Consider the following 13912-nt stretch of genomic DNA (forward strand, 5'->3'; position numbering starts at 1 on the left):
GTTTGAGTGGTGAATATTTTTGACAGTTCAAAAAACGTTTTTTTTTTTTGTTTGTACACAAACTCGTAAAACCAAAATCGAATTTTTCAGATCTCTCTTTATCGCCAATGTTTTAAGTGTAGTTTTTGCAACATTCCCAGTAATTATGCAGTGCATTTACTTCACATCAGTATTACTAGTGATATTTGCTCAAAATGGACAAACCGACGATGGTGGAATGTGCATGGCCAAAGAAACCTGCACGGAAACACAGCAGGAAGCACCGACCAACAATCTGTACAAAGCCGGTAAGATTTACTTCTTTCTTTGGTTGAGAAAAAAAAAACTAAACCATCCAAAATCTTCAGCGGACAACAAATACATCACACTGATCGAGGAGGCGCTCGCGGCCTACAAACCCTGCGAATCGTCCAACTGCTCCTGCCATTTGGACGTTCTCAAGACGGACCTCCGTCCGTTCAGATCCGGCATCACGCAGGACCTAATCGAGCAGGCCCGTTCCTACGGCACCAAGTACCAAATCATCGGCCACAGACTGTTCCGCCAGCGGGACTGCATGTTTCCGGCCCGCTGCTCCGGTGTGGAGCACTTTATCCGACCCAACCTGCCGAAGCTGCCCGACATGGAGCTGATCATCAACTGTCGCGACTGGCCGCAAATCAGTCGGCACTGGAACGCCCCGCGGGAACCGCTGCCAGTGCTGTCGTTTAGCAAGACGAACGACTACCTGGACATCATGTATCCGACGTGGGGCTTCTGGGAGGGCGGTCCGGCAATTTCGCTGTATCCGACCGGGTTGGGACGATGGGACCAGCACCGGGTGTCGGTGCGGAAAGCCGCTAAAGTGTGGCCCTGGGAGAAAAAGCTCAACCAGGCGTTCTTTCGTGGCTCGCGAACTTCCGACGAGCGCGATCCGTTGGTGCTGCTGTCCCGAATGCGGCCCGAGCTGGTGGACGCTCAGTACACAAAGAATCAAGCGTGGAGATCCCCGAAAGATACGCTGCACGCAGAACCTGCCCAGGAAGTTCGACTCGAAGACCACTGCCAGTACAAATATTTGTTCAATTTCCGCGGAGTGGCGGCCAGCTTCCGCTTCAAGCATCTCTTCCTGTGCAAATCGCTCGTGTTTCACGTGGGCCAAGAGTGGCAAGAGTTTTTCTACGACTCGTTGAAACCGTGGGTTCACTACGTTCCAGTTCCGGTGGGGATCAACGAGTGGGAGCTGGAACAGTTGATTCAGTTTTTCCGCGAGCACGATCAGCTGGCGCAGGAAATCGCAGATCGGGGCTACGAACACATCTGGAACCATCTCAGGATGGAGGACGTCGAGTGCTACTGGAAGCGGCTGTTGCGCCGATACGGCAAGCTGGTAAAGTACGAAGTGAAACGGGACGAGGAGCTCGTCGAGATTTTCTAGAGTCTCTAAAGGTAAATATTGAATCTCAAGCACGTGGTGACTGTTAAACAATGATGATGGCGGTAAAATATCTTAAAATAAAAAGCACGTGATTTGAAATGTATTCAAACTTGTTGTTACGTTGATGACAAGTACCAATTTACTCAATATAAAATTTATATAAAGATTTTTTGTTTTGTGTTTTAAAAAATGCATTTTTGCTAACCTAAAAAACAACATTATTGGCGATTCCGTTGTGCAATTTACATTTTTCTTTTCCTCCTAGTCACGGCGTTCTAGCAGAGTTCTAACAGAGCTGGATATTTTTACAGCATTCTATCAGAAATGTTCCACCCTTCTAGCAGGATTCTGGCAGAACCAGCTCCGCTAGAATATTTCGTAACTGGGCTGTAATTCTTGAATGACGAAATGGACTTCTTATCATACAATGAAACTTAAATGTGTTCACAACGATACAGCTTATTTTTCTAGTACCCTTTGTACGACCGCAAAGGATTTAAAATGACTTTGGGTTGGGATTCAGTACCACTCGTATCACTTCTGTGTTGAGCTCATTAGAGCACAGACAAAACGACGCTAACTTAATTGTTATTTCATGTATGCAAAAAGTTCTAATTCTAAAATATCTAATATTTTATAATTTTGGAAATTTAGAACTCTAAAATTTTAGAATTCTCGTATTCTAAAATTTTAATGTTCTAAAATTCTATAATTCTAATATTCTAAAATCCTAAAAAAAATAATTATAAAATTCTCAAATTCTAAAATCCTAATATTTTTAAATTTTTAAATTATTAAATTCTAAAATCCTAAAATTTTAAAATTCTAAAATTCTAATGTTCCAAAATTCTAAAATCCTAAAATTCTAAAATTTTAAATGTCTAAAATGTCTTAAATTCTGAAATTCTAAAATTCTAAAATTTAAAAATTCTAAAAATCTAAAATTCTTAAATTTTAAAATTCGAAAATTATAATATTCTAAAATTTTTAAATTTTAATTTTTTAAGTTATAGAATTCTAAAATTATAAAATTCTAATTTTTCAAAATTCTTAAATTCTAAAAATTCTAAAAAATCTGAGATTTCAAAAATATCTTGAAACTCTAATATTCTAAAATCCTAAAATTCTAAAATTTTAAATGTGTAAAATTCTAAAATTTTAAAATCCTGAAATTTTAAAATCTAAAATTCAAGAATTCTTAAATTCTTAAATTCTATATTTCTAAAATTCTAGAACTCTAAAATTCTAAAATTTGAAAATTCTAAAAATCATAAGTACTAGAATTCTATAATTCAAAAATTCAAAGCTTCAAATATTCAAAAAGTTTGAAATTAGAAAATTTTAAAATTTGTAAATTCTAAAATTCTTATATCCTAAAATTTTAGAATTTTAAAAATCTAAAATTTTGAAATTCTTATGTTTTTTGGAACAAATTAAATTCTAAAAATTCTCAAAAATCTGAGATTTCAAAAATTTTTTAAAACTCTAAAATTCTAAAATCCTTAAATTTTTAAAATTCTAAAAATCTAAAATTTTAAAATTTTATTTTTTTTAATTATATAATTCTAAAATTATAAAATTCTAATGTTTCAAAATTCTTATATTCTAAAAAATCTGAGATTTCAAAAATATTTTAAAACTTTAAAATTCTAAAATCTCAAAATTCTAAAATTTTAAATGTCTAAAATTCTAAAATTTTAAAATCCTAAAACTTTAAATTTTTAAAAGCTAAAATTCTAGAATTCTTAAATTCTATGTTGCTAAAATTCTAGAACTCTAAAATTCTAAAAATCTTAAGTTCTAGAATTGTATAATTCAAAAATTCAAAGCTTCAAAAATTCAAAAATTCTGAAATTAAAAAATTTTAAAATTTGTAAATTCGGAAATTCTAATATCCTAGAATTTTAAAAATTTTAAAATTCTTATGTTCCCAAATTCTTAAATTCTAAAAATTCTAAAAAATCCAATCCGATTTCCAAAATTTCTTAAAACTCTAAAATTCTAAAATCCTAAAATTCTAAAAATTTGAAATGTCTAAAATTTAAAAATTCTAAAAATCTAAAATTCTTAAATTTTAAAATTATAAAATTTTTAAATTTTAATTTTTTAAATTATAAAATTCTAAAATTTTTAAATTTTAATTTTTTAAATTATATAATTCTACAAATTCAAAAAAATCTAAGAGTTCAACAATATCTTAAAACTCTGAAATCCAAAAATCCTAAAATTCTAAAATTTTAAATGTCCAAAATTCTAAAATTTTAAAAACCTAAAATTTTAAAATTCTAAAATCTGAAATTCTAGAATTCTAAAATTCTTAAATTCTATATTTCTAAAATTCTAGAACTCTTAAATTCTAAAATTTAAAAATTCTGAAGTTCTAGAATTGTATAATTCAAAAATTCAAAGCTTCAAAAATTCAAAAATTCTGAAATTAGAAAATCTAAAATCTTCTAAAATTCTTATAACCTAAAATTTTAAAATTCTAAAATTTTAAAATTCTTATGTTCCCAAATTCTTAAATTCTAAAAATTCTAAAAAATCTGAGATTTCCAAAATTTCTTAAAACTCTAAAATTCTAAAATCCCAAAAATTCTAAAAATTTGAAATGTCTAAAATTCTAAAAATCTAAAATTCTTAAATTTTAAAATTCTAAAATTTTAATAATCTAAATTCTGAAATGCTTAAATTCAAAATTTCTTTAATTCTAGAACTCTAAAGTTCTAAAATTTAAAAATTCTAAAAATCTCAAGAATTGTGAAATTCAAAAATTCAAAGCCTCAAAAATTCTGAAATTAGAAAATTTTAAAATTTGTACATTCTGAATTTCTAATATCCTAAAATTTTAAAATTCTAAAATTCTCATGTTCCAAAATTCTTAAATTCTAAAGATTCTAAAACTCTGAGATTTCTAAAATTTCTTAAAACTCTAAAATTATAAAATCCTAAAATTCTTAAATTTTAAATGTCTAAAATTCTAAAATTCTAAAATTTTTAAAATTCTGAAATTCTTAAATTATTAAATTTTTTATTCTTAAATTTTTCAATTCCTAAATTTTAAAATTCTAAAATTTTAAAATTCTAAAAAAAATTAAGTTCTTAAATCTGAAATTCTAGAATTCTAAAATTATAAATTTTTAAAATTCTAAAATTTTAATTTTTTTAAATTATAAAATTCTAAAATTTTAAAATTATAAAATTCTAAAATTTTAAAATTATAAAATTCTAATGTTCCAAAATTCAAAAAATCTTAAAAGTTCTGAAATTTCTAAAAATTCAAAAAATTCTTAAATTTCTAAAAATTCTAAAACCCTGAAATTTCAAATTTTTAAATTCTGAAATCTAAAATTCTAGAATTCTACAATTCTTATATTTTATATTTCCAAAATTCTAGAATTCTAATATTCTACAATTCTAAAATTTCAAAATTCATAATATCTTAATTTCTAGAACTGTAGAATTCAAAACCTCAAAAATTCTTAAATTCTAAAATCCTGAAATTTGCAAAACCTAAGATTTTAAAATTCTCAAATTCTAAAATTCTTTAGTTTTAAAATTCTTTAAATCTAAAATTCTAATATTTTAAAATTCTGAAATTTTTATATTCTTATATTCTAAAATTCTGAAATTCTTAAATTCTTAAATTCTTAAATTCTTAAATTCTTAAATTCTTAAATTCTTAAATTCTTAAATTCTTAAATTCTTAAATTCTTAAATTCTTAAATTCTTAAATTCTTAAATTCTTAAATTCTTAAATTCTTAAATTCTTAAATTCTTAAATTCTTAAATTCTTAAATTCTTAAATTCTTAAATTCTTAAATTCTTAAATTCTTAAATTCTTAAATTCTTAAATTCTTAAATTCTTAAATTCTTAAATTCTTAAATTCTTAAATTCTTAAATTCTTAAATTCTTAAATTCTTAATTCAAATTCTTAAATTCTTAAATTCTTAAATTCTTAAATTCTTAAATTCTTAAATTTAAATTCTTAAATTCTTAAATTCTTAAATTCTTAAATTCTTAAATTCTTAAATTCTTGAATTCTTAAATTCTTAAATTCTTAAATTCTTAAATTCTTAAATTCTTAAATTCTTAAATTCTTAAATTCTTAAATTCTTAAATTCTTAAATTCTTAAATTCTTAAATTCTTAAATTCTTAAATTCTTAAATTCTTAAATTCTTAAATTCTTAAATTCTTAAATTCTTAAATTCTTAAATTCTTAAATTCTTGAATTCTTAAATTCATAAATTCTTAGATTCTTAGATTCTTAAATTCTTAAATTCTTAAATTCTTAAATTCTTAAATTCTTAAATTCTTTAATTCTTTAATTCTTTAATTCTTTAATTCTTTAATTCTTTAATTCTTAAATTCTTAAATTCTTAAATTCTTAAATTCTTAAATTCTTAAATTCTTAAATTCTTAAATTCTTAAATTCTTAAATTCTTAAATTCTTAAATTCTTAAATTCTTAAATTCTTAAATTCTTAAATTCTAATTCTTAAATTCTTAAATTCTTAAATTCTTAAATTCTTAAATTCTTAAATTCTTAAATTCTTAAATTCTTAAATTCTTAAATTCTTAAATTCTTAAATTCTTAAATTCTTAAATTCTTAAATTCTTAAATTCTTAAATTCTTAAATTCTTAAATTCTTAAATTCTTAAATTCTTAAATTCTTAAATTCTTAAATTCTTAAATTCTTAAATTCTTAAATTCAAATTCTTAAATTCTTAAATTCTTAAATTCTTATTCTTAAATTCTTAAATTCTTAAATTTTAAATTCTTAAATTCTTAAATTCTTAAATTCTTAAATTCTTAAATTCTTCAATTCTTAAATTCTTAAATTCTTAAATTCTTTAAATTCTTAAATTCTTAAATTCTTAATTCTTAAATTCTTAAGTCTTAAATTCTTAAATTCTTCAATTCTTAAATTCTTAAATTCTTAAATTCTTAAATTCTTAAATTCTTAAATTCTTAAATTCTTAAATTCTTAAATTCTTAAATTCTTAAATTCTTAAATTCTTAAATTCTTAAATTCTTAAATTCTTAAATTCTTAAATTCTTAAATTCTTAAATCCTTAAATTCTTAAATTCTTAAATTCTTAAATTAAATTCTTAAATTCTTAAATTCTAAATTCTTAAATTCTTAAATTCTTAAATTCTTAAATTCTTAAATTCTTAAATTCTTAATTCTTAAATTCTTAAATTCTTAAATTCTTAAATTCTTAAATTCTTAAATTCTTAAATTCTTAAATTCTTAAATTCTTAAATTCTTAAATTAAATTCTTAAATTCTTAAATTCTTAAATTCTTAAATTCTTAAATTCTTAAATTCTTAAATTCTTAAATTCTTAAATTCTTAAATTCTTAAATTCTTAAATTCTTAAATTCTAAATTCTTAAATTCTTAAATTCTTAAATTCTTAAATTCTTAAATTCTTAAATTCTTAAATTCTTAAATTCTTAAATTCTTAAATTCTTAAATTCTTAAATTCTTAAATTCTTAAATTCTTAAATTCTTAAATTCTTAAATTCTTAAATTCTTAAATTCTAAAATTCTAAAATTCTTAAATTCTTAAATTCTTAAATTCTTAAATTCTTAAATTCTAAATTCTTAAATTCTTAAATTCTTAAATTCTTAAATTCTTAAATTCTTAAATTCTTATTCTTAAATTCTTAAATTCTTAAATTCTTAAATTCTTAAATTCTTAAATTCTTAAATTCTTAAATTCTTAAATTCTTAAATTCTTAAATTCTTAAATTCTTAAATTCTTAAATTTTAAATTCTTAAATTCTTAAATTCTTAAATTCTTAAATTCTTAAATTCTTAAATTCTTAAATTCTTAAATTCTTAAATTCTCAAATTCTTAAATTCTTAAATTCTTAAATTCTTAAATTCTTAAATTCTTAAATTCTTAAATTCTTAAATTCTTAAATTCTAAATTCTTAAATTCTTAAATTCTTAAATTCTTAAATTCTTAAATTCTTAAATTCTTAAATTCTTAAATTCTTAAATTCTTAAATTCTTAAATTCTTAAATTCTTAAATTCTTAAATTCTTAAATTCTTAATTCTTAAATTCTTAAATTCTTAAATTCTTAAATTCTTAAATTCTTAAATTCTTAAATTCTTAAATTCTTAAATTCTTAAATTCTTAAATTCTTAAATTCTTATTCTTAAATTCTTAAATTCTAAATTCTTAAATTCTTAAATTCTTAAATTCTTAAATTCTTAAATTCTTAAATTCTTAAATTCTTAAATTCTTAAATTCTTAAATTCTTAAATTCTTAAATTCTTAAATTCTTAAATTCTTAAATTCTTAAATTCTTAAATTCTTAAATTCTTAAATTCTTAAATTCTTAAATTCTTAAATTCTTAAATTCTTAGAATTCTAAATTCTTAAATTCTTAAATTCTTAAATTCTTAAATTCTTAAATTCTTAAATTCTTAAATTCTTAAATTCTTAAATTCTTAAATTCTTAAATTCTTATATTCTTAAATTCTTAAATTCTTAAATTCTTAAATTCTTAAATTCTTAAATTCTTAAATTCTTAAATTCTTAAATTCTTAAATTCTTAAATTCTTAAATTCTTAAATTCTAAATTCTTAAATTCTTAAATTCTTAAATTCTTAAATTCTTAAATTCTTAAATTCTTAAATTCTTAAATTCTTAAATTCTTAAATTCTTAAATTCTTAAATTCTTAAATTCTTAAATTCTTAAATTCTTAAATTCTTAAATTCTTAAATTCTTAAATTCTTAAATTCTTAAATTCTTAAATTCTTAAATTCTTGATTCTTAAATTCTTAAATTCTTAAATTCTCAAATTCTTAAATTCTTAAATTCTTAAATTCTTAAATTCTTAAATTCTTAAATTCTTAAATTCTTATTCTTAAATTCTTAAATTAAATTCTTAAATTAAATTCTTAAATTCTTATATTCTTAAATTCTTAAATTCTTAAATTATTAAATTCTTAAATTCTTAAATTCTTAAATTCTTAAATTCTTAAATTCTTAAATTCTTAAATTCTTAAATTCTTAAATTCTTAAATTCTTAAATTCTTAAATTCTTAAATTCTAAATTCTTAAATTCTTAAATTCTTAAATTCTTAAATTCTTAAATTCTTAAATTCTTAAATTCTTAAATTCTTAAATTCTTAAATTCTCAAATTCTTAAATTCTTAAATTCTTAAATTCTTAAATTCTTAAATTCTTAAATTCTTAAATTCTTAAATTCTTAAATTCTTAAATTCTTAAATTCTTAAATTCTTAAATTCTTAAATTCTTAAATTCTTAAATTCTTAAATTCTTAAATTCTTAAATTCTTAAATTCTTAAATTCTCAAATTCTTAAATTCTTAAATTCTTAAATTCTTAAATTCTTAAATTCTTAAATTCTTAAATTCTTAAATTCTTAAATTCTTAAATTCTTAAATTCTTAAATTCTTAAATTCTTAAATTCTTAAATTCTTAAATTCTTAAATTCTTAAATTCTTAAATTCTTAAATTCTTAAATTCTTAAATTCTTAAATTCTTAAATTCTTAAATTCTTAAATTCTTAAATTCTTAAATTCTTAAATTCTTAATTCTTAAATTCTTAAATTCTTAAATTCTTAAATTCTTAAATTCTTAAATTCTTAAATTCTTAAATTCTTAAATTCTTAAATTCTTAAATTCTTAAATTCTTAAATTCTTAAATTCTTAAATTCTTAAATTCTTAAATTCTTAAATTCTTAAATTCTTAAATTCTTAAATTCTTAAATTCTTAAATTCTTAAATTCTTAAATTCTTAAATTCTTAAATTCTTAAATTCTTAAATTCTTAAATTCTTAAATTCTTAAATTCTTGAATTCTTAAATTCATAAATTCTTAGATTCTTAGATTCTTAAATTCTTAAATTCTTAAATTCTTAAATTCTTAAATTCTTAAATTCTTTAATTCTTTAATTCTTTAATTCTTTAATTCTTTAATTCTTTAATTCTTTAATTCTTTAATTCTTAAATTCTTAAATTCTTAAATTCTTAAATTCTTAAATTCTTAAATTCTTAAATTCTTAAATTCTTAAATTCTTAAATTCTTAAATTCTTAAATTCTTAAATTCTTAAATTCTTAAATTCTTAAATTCTTAAATTCTTAAATTCTTAAATTCTTAAATTCTTAAATTCTTAAATTCTTAAATTCTTAAATTCTTAAATTCTTAAATTCTTAATGTCTTAAATTCTTAAATTCTTAAATTCTTAAATTCTTAAATTCTTAAATTCTTAAATTCTTAAATTCTTAAATTCTTAAATTCTTAAATTCTTAAAGTCTTAAATTCTTCAATTCTTAAATTCTTAAATTCTTAAATTCTTAAATTCTTAAATTCTTAAATTCTTAAATTCTTAAATTCTTAAATTCTTAAATTCTTAAATTCTTAAATTCTTAAATTCTTAAATTCTTAAATTCTTAAATTCTTAAATTCTTAAATTCTTAAATTCTTAAATTCTTAAATTCTTAAATTCTTAAATTCTTTAAATTCTTAAATTCTTAAATTCTTAAATTCTTAAATTCTTAAATTCTTAAATTCTTAAATTCTTAAATTCTTAAATTCTTAAATTCTTAAATTCTTAAATTCTTAAATTCTTAAATTCTTAAATTCTTAAATTCTTAAATTCTTAAATTCTTAAATTAAATTCTTAAATTCTTAAATTCTTAAATTCTTAAATTCTTAAATTCTTAAATTCTAAAATTCTTAAATTCTTAAATTCTTAAATTCTTAAATTCTTAAATTCTTAAATTCTTAAATTCTTAAATTCTTAAATTCTTTAAATTCTTAAATTCTTAAATTCTTAAATTCTTAAATTCTTAAATTCTTAAATTCTTAAATTCTTAAATTCTTAAATTCTTAAATTCTTAAATTCTTAAATTCTTAAATTCTTAAATTCTTAAATTCTTAAATTCTTAAATTCTTAAATTCTTAAATTCTTAAATTCTTAAATTCTTAAATTCTTAAATTCTTAAATTCTTAAATTCTTAAATTCTTAAATTCTTAAATTCTTAAATTCTTAAATTCTTAAATTCTTAAATTCTTAAATTCTTAAATTCTTAAATTCTTAAATTCTTAAATTCTTAAATTCTTAAATTCTTAAATTCTTAAATTCTTAAATTCTTAAATTCTTAAATTCTTAAATTCTTAAATTCTTAAATTCTTAAATTCTTAAATTCTTAAATTCTTAAATTCTTAAATTCTTAAATTCTTAAATTCTTAAATTCTTAAATTCTTAAATTCTTAAATTCTTAATTCTTAAATTCTTAAATTCTTAAATTCTTAAATTCTTAAATTCTTAAATTCTTAAATTCTTAAATTCTTAAATTCTTAAATTCTTAAATTCTTAAATTCTAAATTCTTAAATTCTTAAATTCTTAAATTCTTAAATTCTTAAATTCTAAAATTCTTAAATTCTTAAATTCTTAAATTCTTAAATTCTTAAATTCTTAAATTCTTAAATTCTTAAATTCTTAAATTCTTAAATTCTTAAATTCTTAAATTCTTAAATTCTTAAATTCTTAAATTCTTAAATTCTTAAATTCTTAAATTCTTAAATTCTTAAATTCTTAAATTCTTAAATTCTTAAATTCTTAAATTCTTAAATTCTTAAATTCTTAAATTCTTAAATTCTTAAATTCTTAAATTTTAAATTCTTAAATTCTTAAATTCTTAAAAATTCTTAAATTCTTAAATTCTTAAATTCTCAAATTCTTAAATTCTTAAATTCTTAAATTCTTAAATTCTTAAATTCTTAAATTCTTAAATTCTTAAATTCTTAAATTCTTAAATTCTTAAATTCTTAAATTCTTAAATTCTTAAATTCTTAAATTCTTAAATTCTTAAATTCTTAAATTCTTAAATTCTTAAATTCTTAAATTCTTAAATTCTTAAATTCTTAAATTCTTAAATTCTTAAATTCTTAAATTCTTAAATTCTTAAATTCTTAAATTCTTAAATTCTTAAATTCTTAAATTCTTAAATTCTTAAATTCTTAAATTCTTAAATTCTTAAATTCTTAAATTCTTAAATTCTTAAATTCTTAAATTCTTAATTCTTAAATTCTTATATTCTTAAATTCTTAAATTCTTAAATTCTTAAATTCTTAAATTCTTAAATTCTTAAATTCTTAAATTCTTAAATTCTTAAATTCTTAAATTCTTAAATTCTTAATTCTTAAATTCTTAAATTCTTAAATTCTTAAATTCTTAAATTAAATTCTTAAATTCTTAAATTCTTAAATTCTTAATTCTTAAATTCTTAAATTCTTAAATTCTTAAATTCTTAAATTCTTAAATTCTTAAATTCTTAAATTCTTAAATTCTTAAATTCTTAAATTCTTAAATTCTTAAATTCTTAAATTCTTAAATTCTTAAATTCTTAAATTCTTAAATTCTTAAATTCTTAAATTCTTAAATTCTTAAATTCTTAAATTCTTAAATTCTTAAATTAAATTCTTAAATTCTCAAATTCTTAAATTCTTAAATTCTTAAATTCTTAAATTCTTAATTCTTAAATTCTTAAATTCTTAAATTCTTAAATTCTTAAATTCTTAAATTCTTAAATTCTTAAATTCTTAAATTCTTAAATTCTTAAATTCTTAAATTCTTAAATTCTTAAATTCTTAAATTCTTAAATTCTTAAATTCTTAAATTCTTAAATTCTTAAATTCAAATTCTTAAATTATTAAATTCTTAAATTCTTAAATTCTTAAATTCTTAAATTCTTAAATTCTTAAATTCTTAAATTCTTAAATTCTTAAATTCTTAAATTCTTAAATTCTTAAATTCTTAAATTCTTAAATTCTTAAATTCTTAAATTCTTAAATTCTTAAATTCTTAAATTCTTAAATTCTTAAATTCTTAAATTCTTAAATTCTTAAATTCTTAAATTCTTAAATTCTTAAATTCTTAAATTCTTAAATTCTTAAATTCTTAAATTCTTAAATTCTTAAATTCTTAAATTCTTAAATTCTTAAATTCTTAAATTCTTAAATTCTTAAATTCTTAAATTCTTAAATTCTTAAATTCTTAAATTCTTAAATTCTTAAATTCTTAAATTCTTAAATTCTTAAATTCTTAAATTCTCAAATTCTTAAATTCTTAAATTCTTAAATTCTTAAATTCTTAAATTCTTAAATTCTTAAATTCTTAAATTCTTAAATTCTTAAATTCTTAAATTCTTAAATTCTTAAATTCTTAAATTCTTAAATTCTTAAATTCTTAAATTCTTAAATTCTTAAATTCTTAAATTCTTAAATTCTTAAATTCTTAAATTCTTAAATTCTTAAATTCTTAAATTCTTAAATTCTTAAATTCTTAAATTCTTAAATTCTTAAATTCTTAAATTCTTAAATTCTTAAATTCTTAAATTCTTAAATTCTTAAATTCTTAAATTCTTAAATTCTAAATTCTTAAATTTCTTAAATTCTTAATTCTTAAATTCTTAAATTCTTAAATTCTTAAATTCTTAAATTCTTAAATTCTTAAATTCTTAAATTCTTAAATTCTTAAATACTTAAATTCTTAAATTCTTAAATTCTTAAATTCTTAAATTCTTAAATTCTTAAATTCTTAAATTCTTAAATTCTTAAATTCTTAAATTCTTAAATTCTTAAATTCTTAAATTCTTAAATTCTTAAATTCTTAAATTCTTAAATTCTTAAATTCTTAAATTCTTAAATTCTTAAATTCTTAAATTTTAAATTCTTAAATTCTTAAATTCTTAAATTCTTAAATTCTTAAATTCTTAAATTCTTAAATTCTTAAATTCTTAAATTCTTAAATTCTTAAATTCTTAAATTCTTAAATTCTTAAATTCTTAAATTCTTAAATTCTTAAATTCTTAAATTCTTAAATTCTTAAATTCTTAAATTCTTAAATTCTTAAATTCTTAAATTCTTAAATTCTCAAATTCTTAAATTCTTAAATTCTTAAATTCTTAAATTCTTAAATTCTTAATGTCTTAAATTCTTAAATTCTTAAATTCTTAAATTCTTAAATTCTTAAATTCTTAAATTCTTAAATTCTTAAATTCTTAAATTCTTAAATTCTTAAATTCTTAAATTCTTAAATTCTTAAATTCTTAAATTCTTAAATTCTAAATTCTTAAATTCTTTAATTCTTTAATTCTTAAATTCTTAAATTCTTAAATTCTTAAATTCTTAAATTCTTAAATTCTTAAATTCTTAAATTCTTAAATTCTTAAATTCTTAAATTCTTAAATTCTTAAATTCTTAAATTCTTAAATTCTTAAATTCTTAAATTCTTAAATTCTTAAATTCTTAAATTCTTAAATTCTTAAATTCTTAAATTCTTAAATTCTTAAATTCTTAAATTCTTAAATTCTTAAATTCTTAAATTCTTAAATTCTTAAATTCTTAAATTCTTAAATTCTTAAATTCTTAAATTCTTAAATTCCTAAATTCTTAAATTCTTAAATTCTTAAATTCTTAAATTCTTAAATTCTTGAATTCTTAA

At 18.2% G+C, this 13912-nt stretch overlaps 1 protein-coding gene across 1 annotated transcript; it reads left to right on the forward strand.

Annotated features, from left to right (window-relative positions):
- Positions 1-52: 52 nt before the first annotated feature.
- Positions 53-1520, forward strand: LOC6046359 (O-glucosyltransferase rumi homolog). Its single transcript, XM_001863541.2, has 2 exons — positions 53-287; positions 348-1520. The coding sequence occupies exons 1-2, from the start codon at positions 146-148 to the stop codon at positions 1415-1417; spliced, it is 1212 nt and encodes a 403-aa protein (XP_001863576.2). The 5' UTR covers positions 53-145; the 3' UTR covers positions 1418-1520.
- Positions 1521-13912: the final 12392 nt, after the last annotated feature.

This window comes from Culex quinquefasciatus, chromosome 3, assembly GCF_015732765.1.
Source record: "Culex quinquefasciatus strain JHB chromosome 3, VPISU_Cqui_1.0_pri_paternal, whole genome shotgun sequence".
Lineage (NCBI taxonomy): Eukaryota > Metazoa > Arthropoda > Insecta > Diptera > Culicidae > Culex > Culex quinquefasciatus.

What these genes read in the sequence shown, in the direction of transcription:
- LOC6046359 (XM_001863541.2), top strand. Translation starts at nt 146, where the DNA reads ATGCAGTGCATTTACTTCACATCAGTATTACTAGTGATATTTGCTCAA. An exon ending in CAACAATCTGTACAAAGCCG is followed by an intron (nt 288 to 347) that starts GTAAGATTTACT and finishes CAAAATCTTCAG; the next exon opens with CGGACAACAAATACATCACA.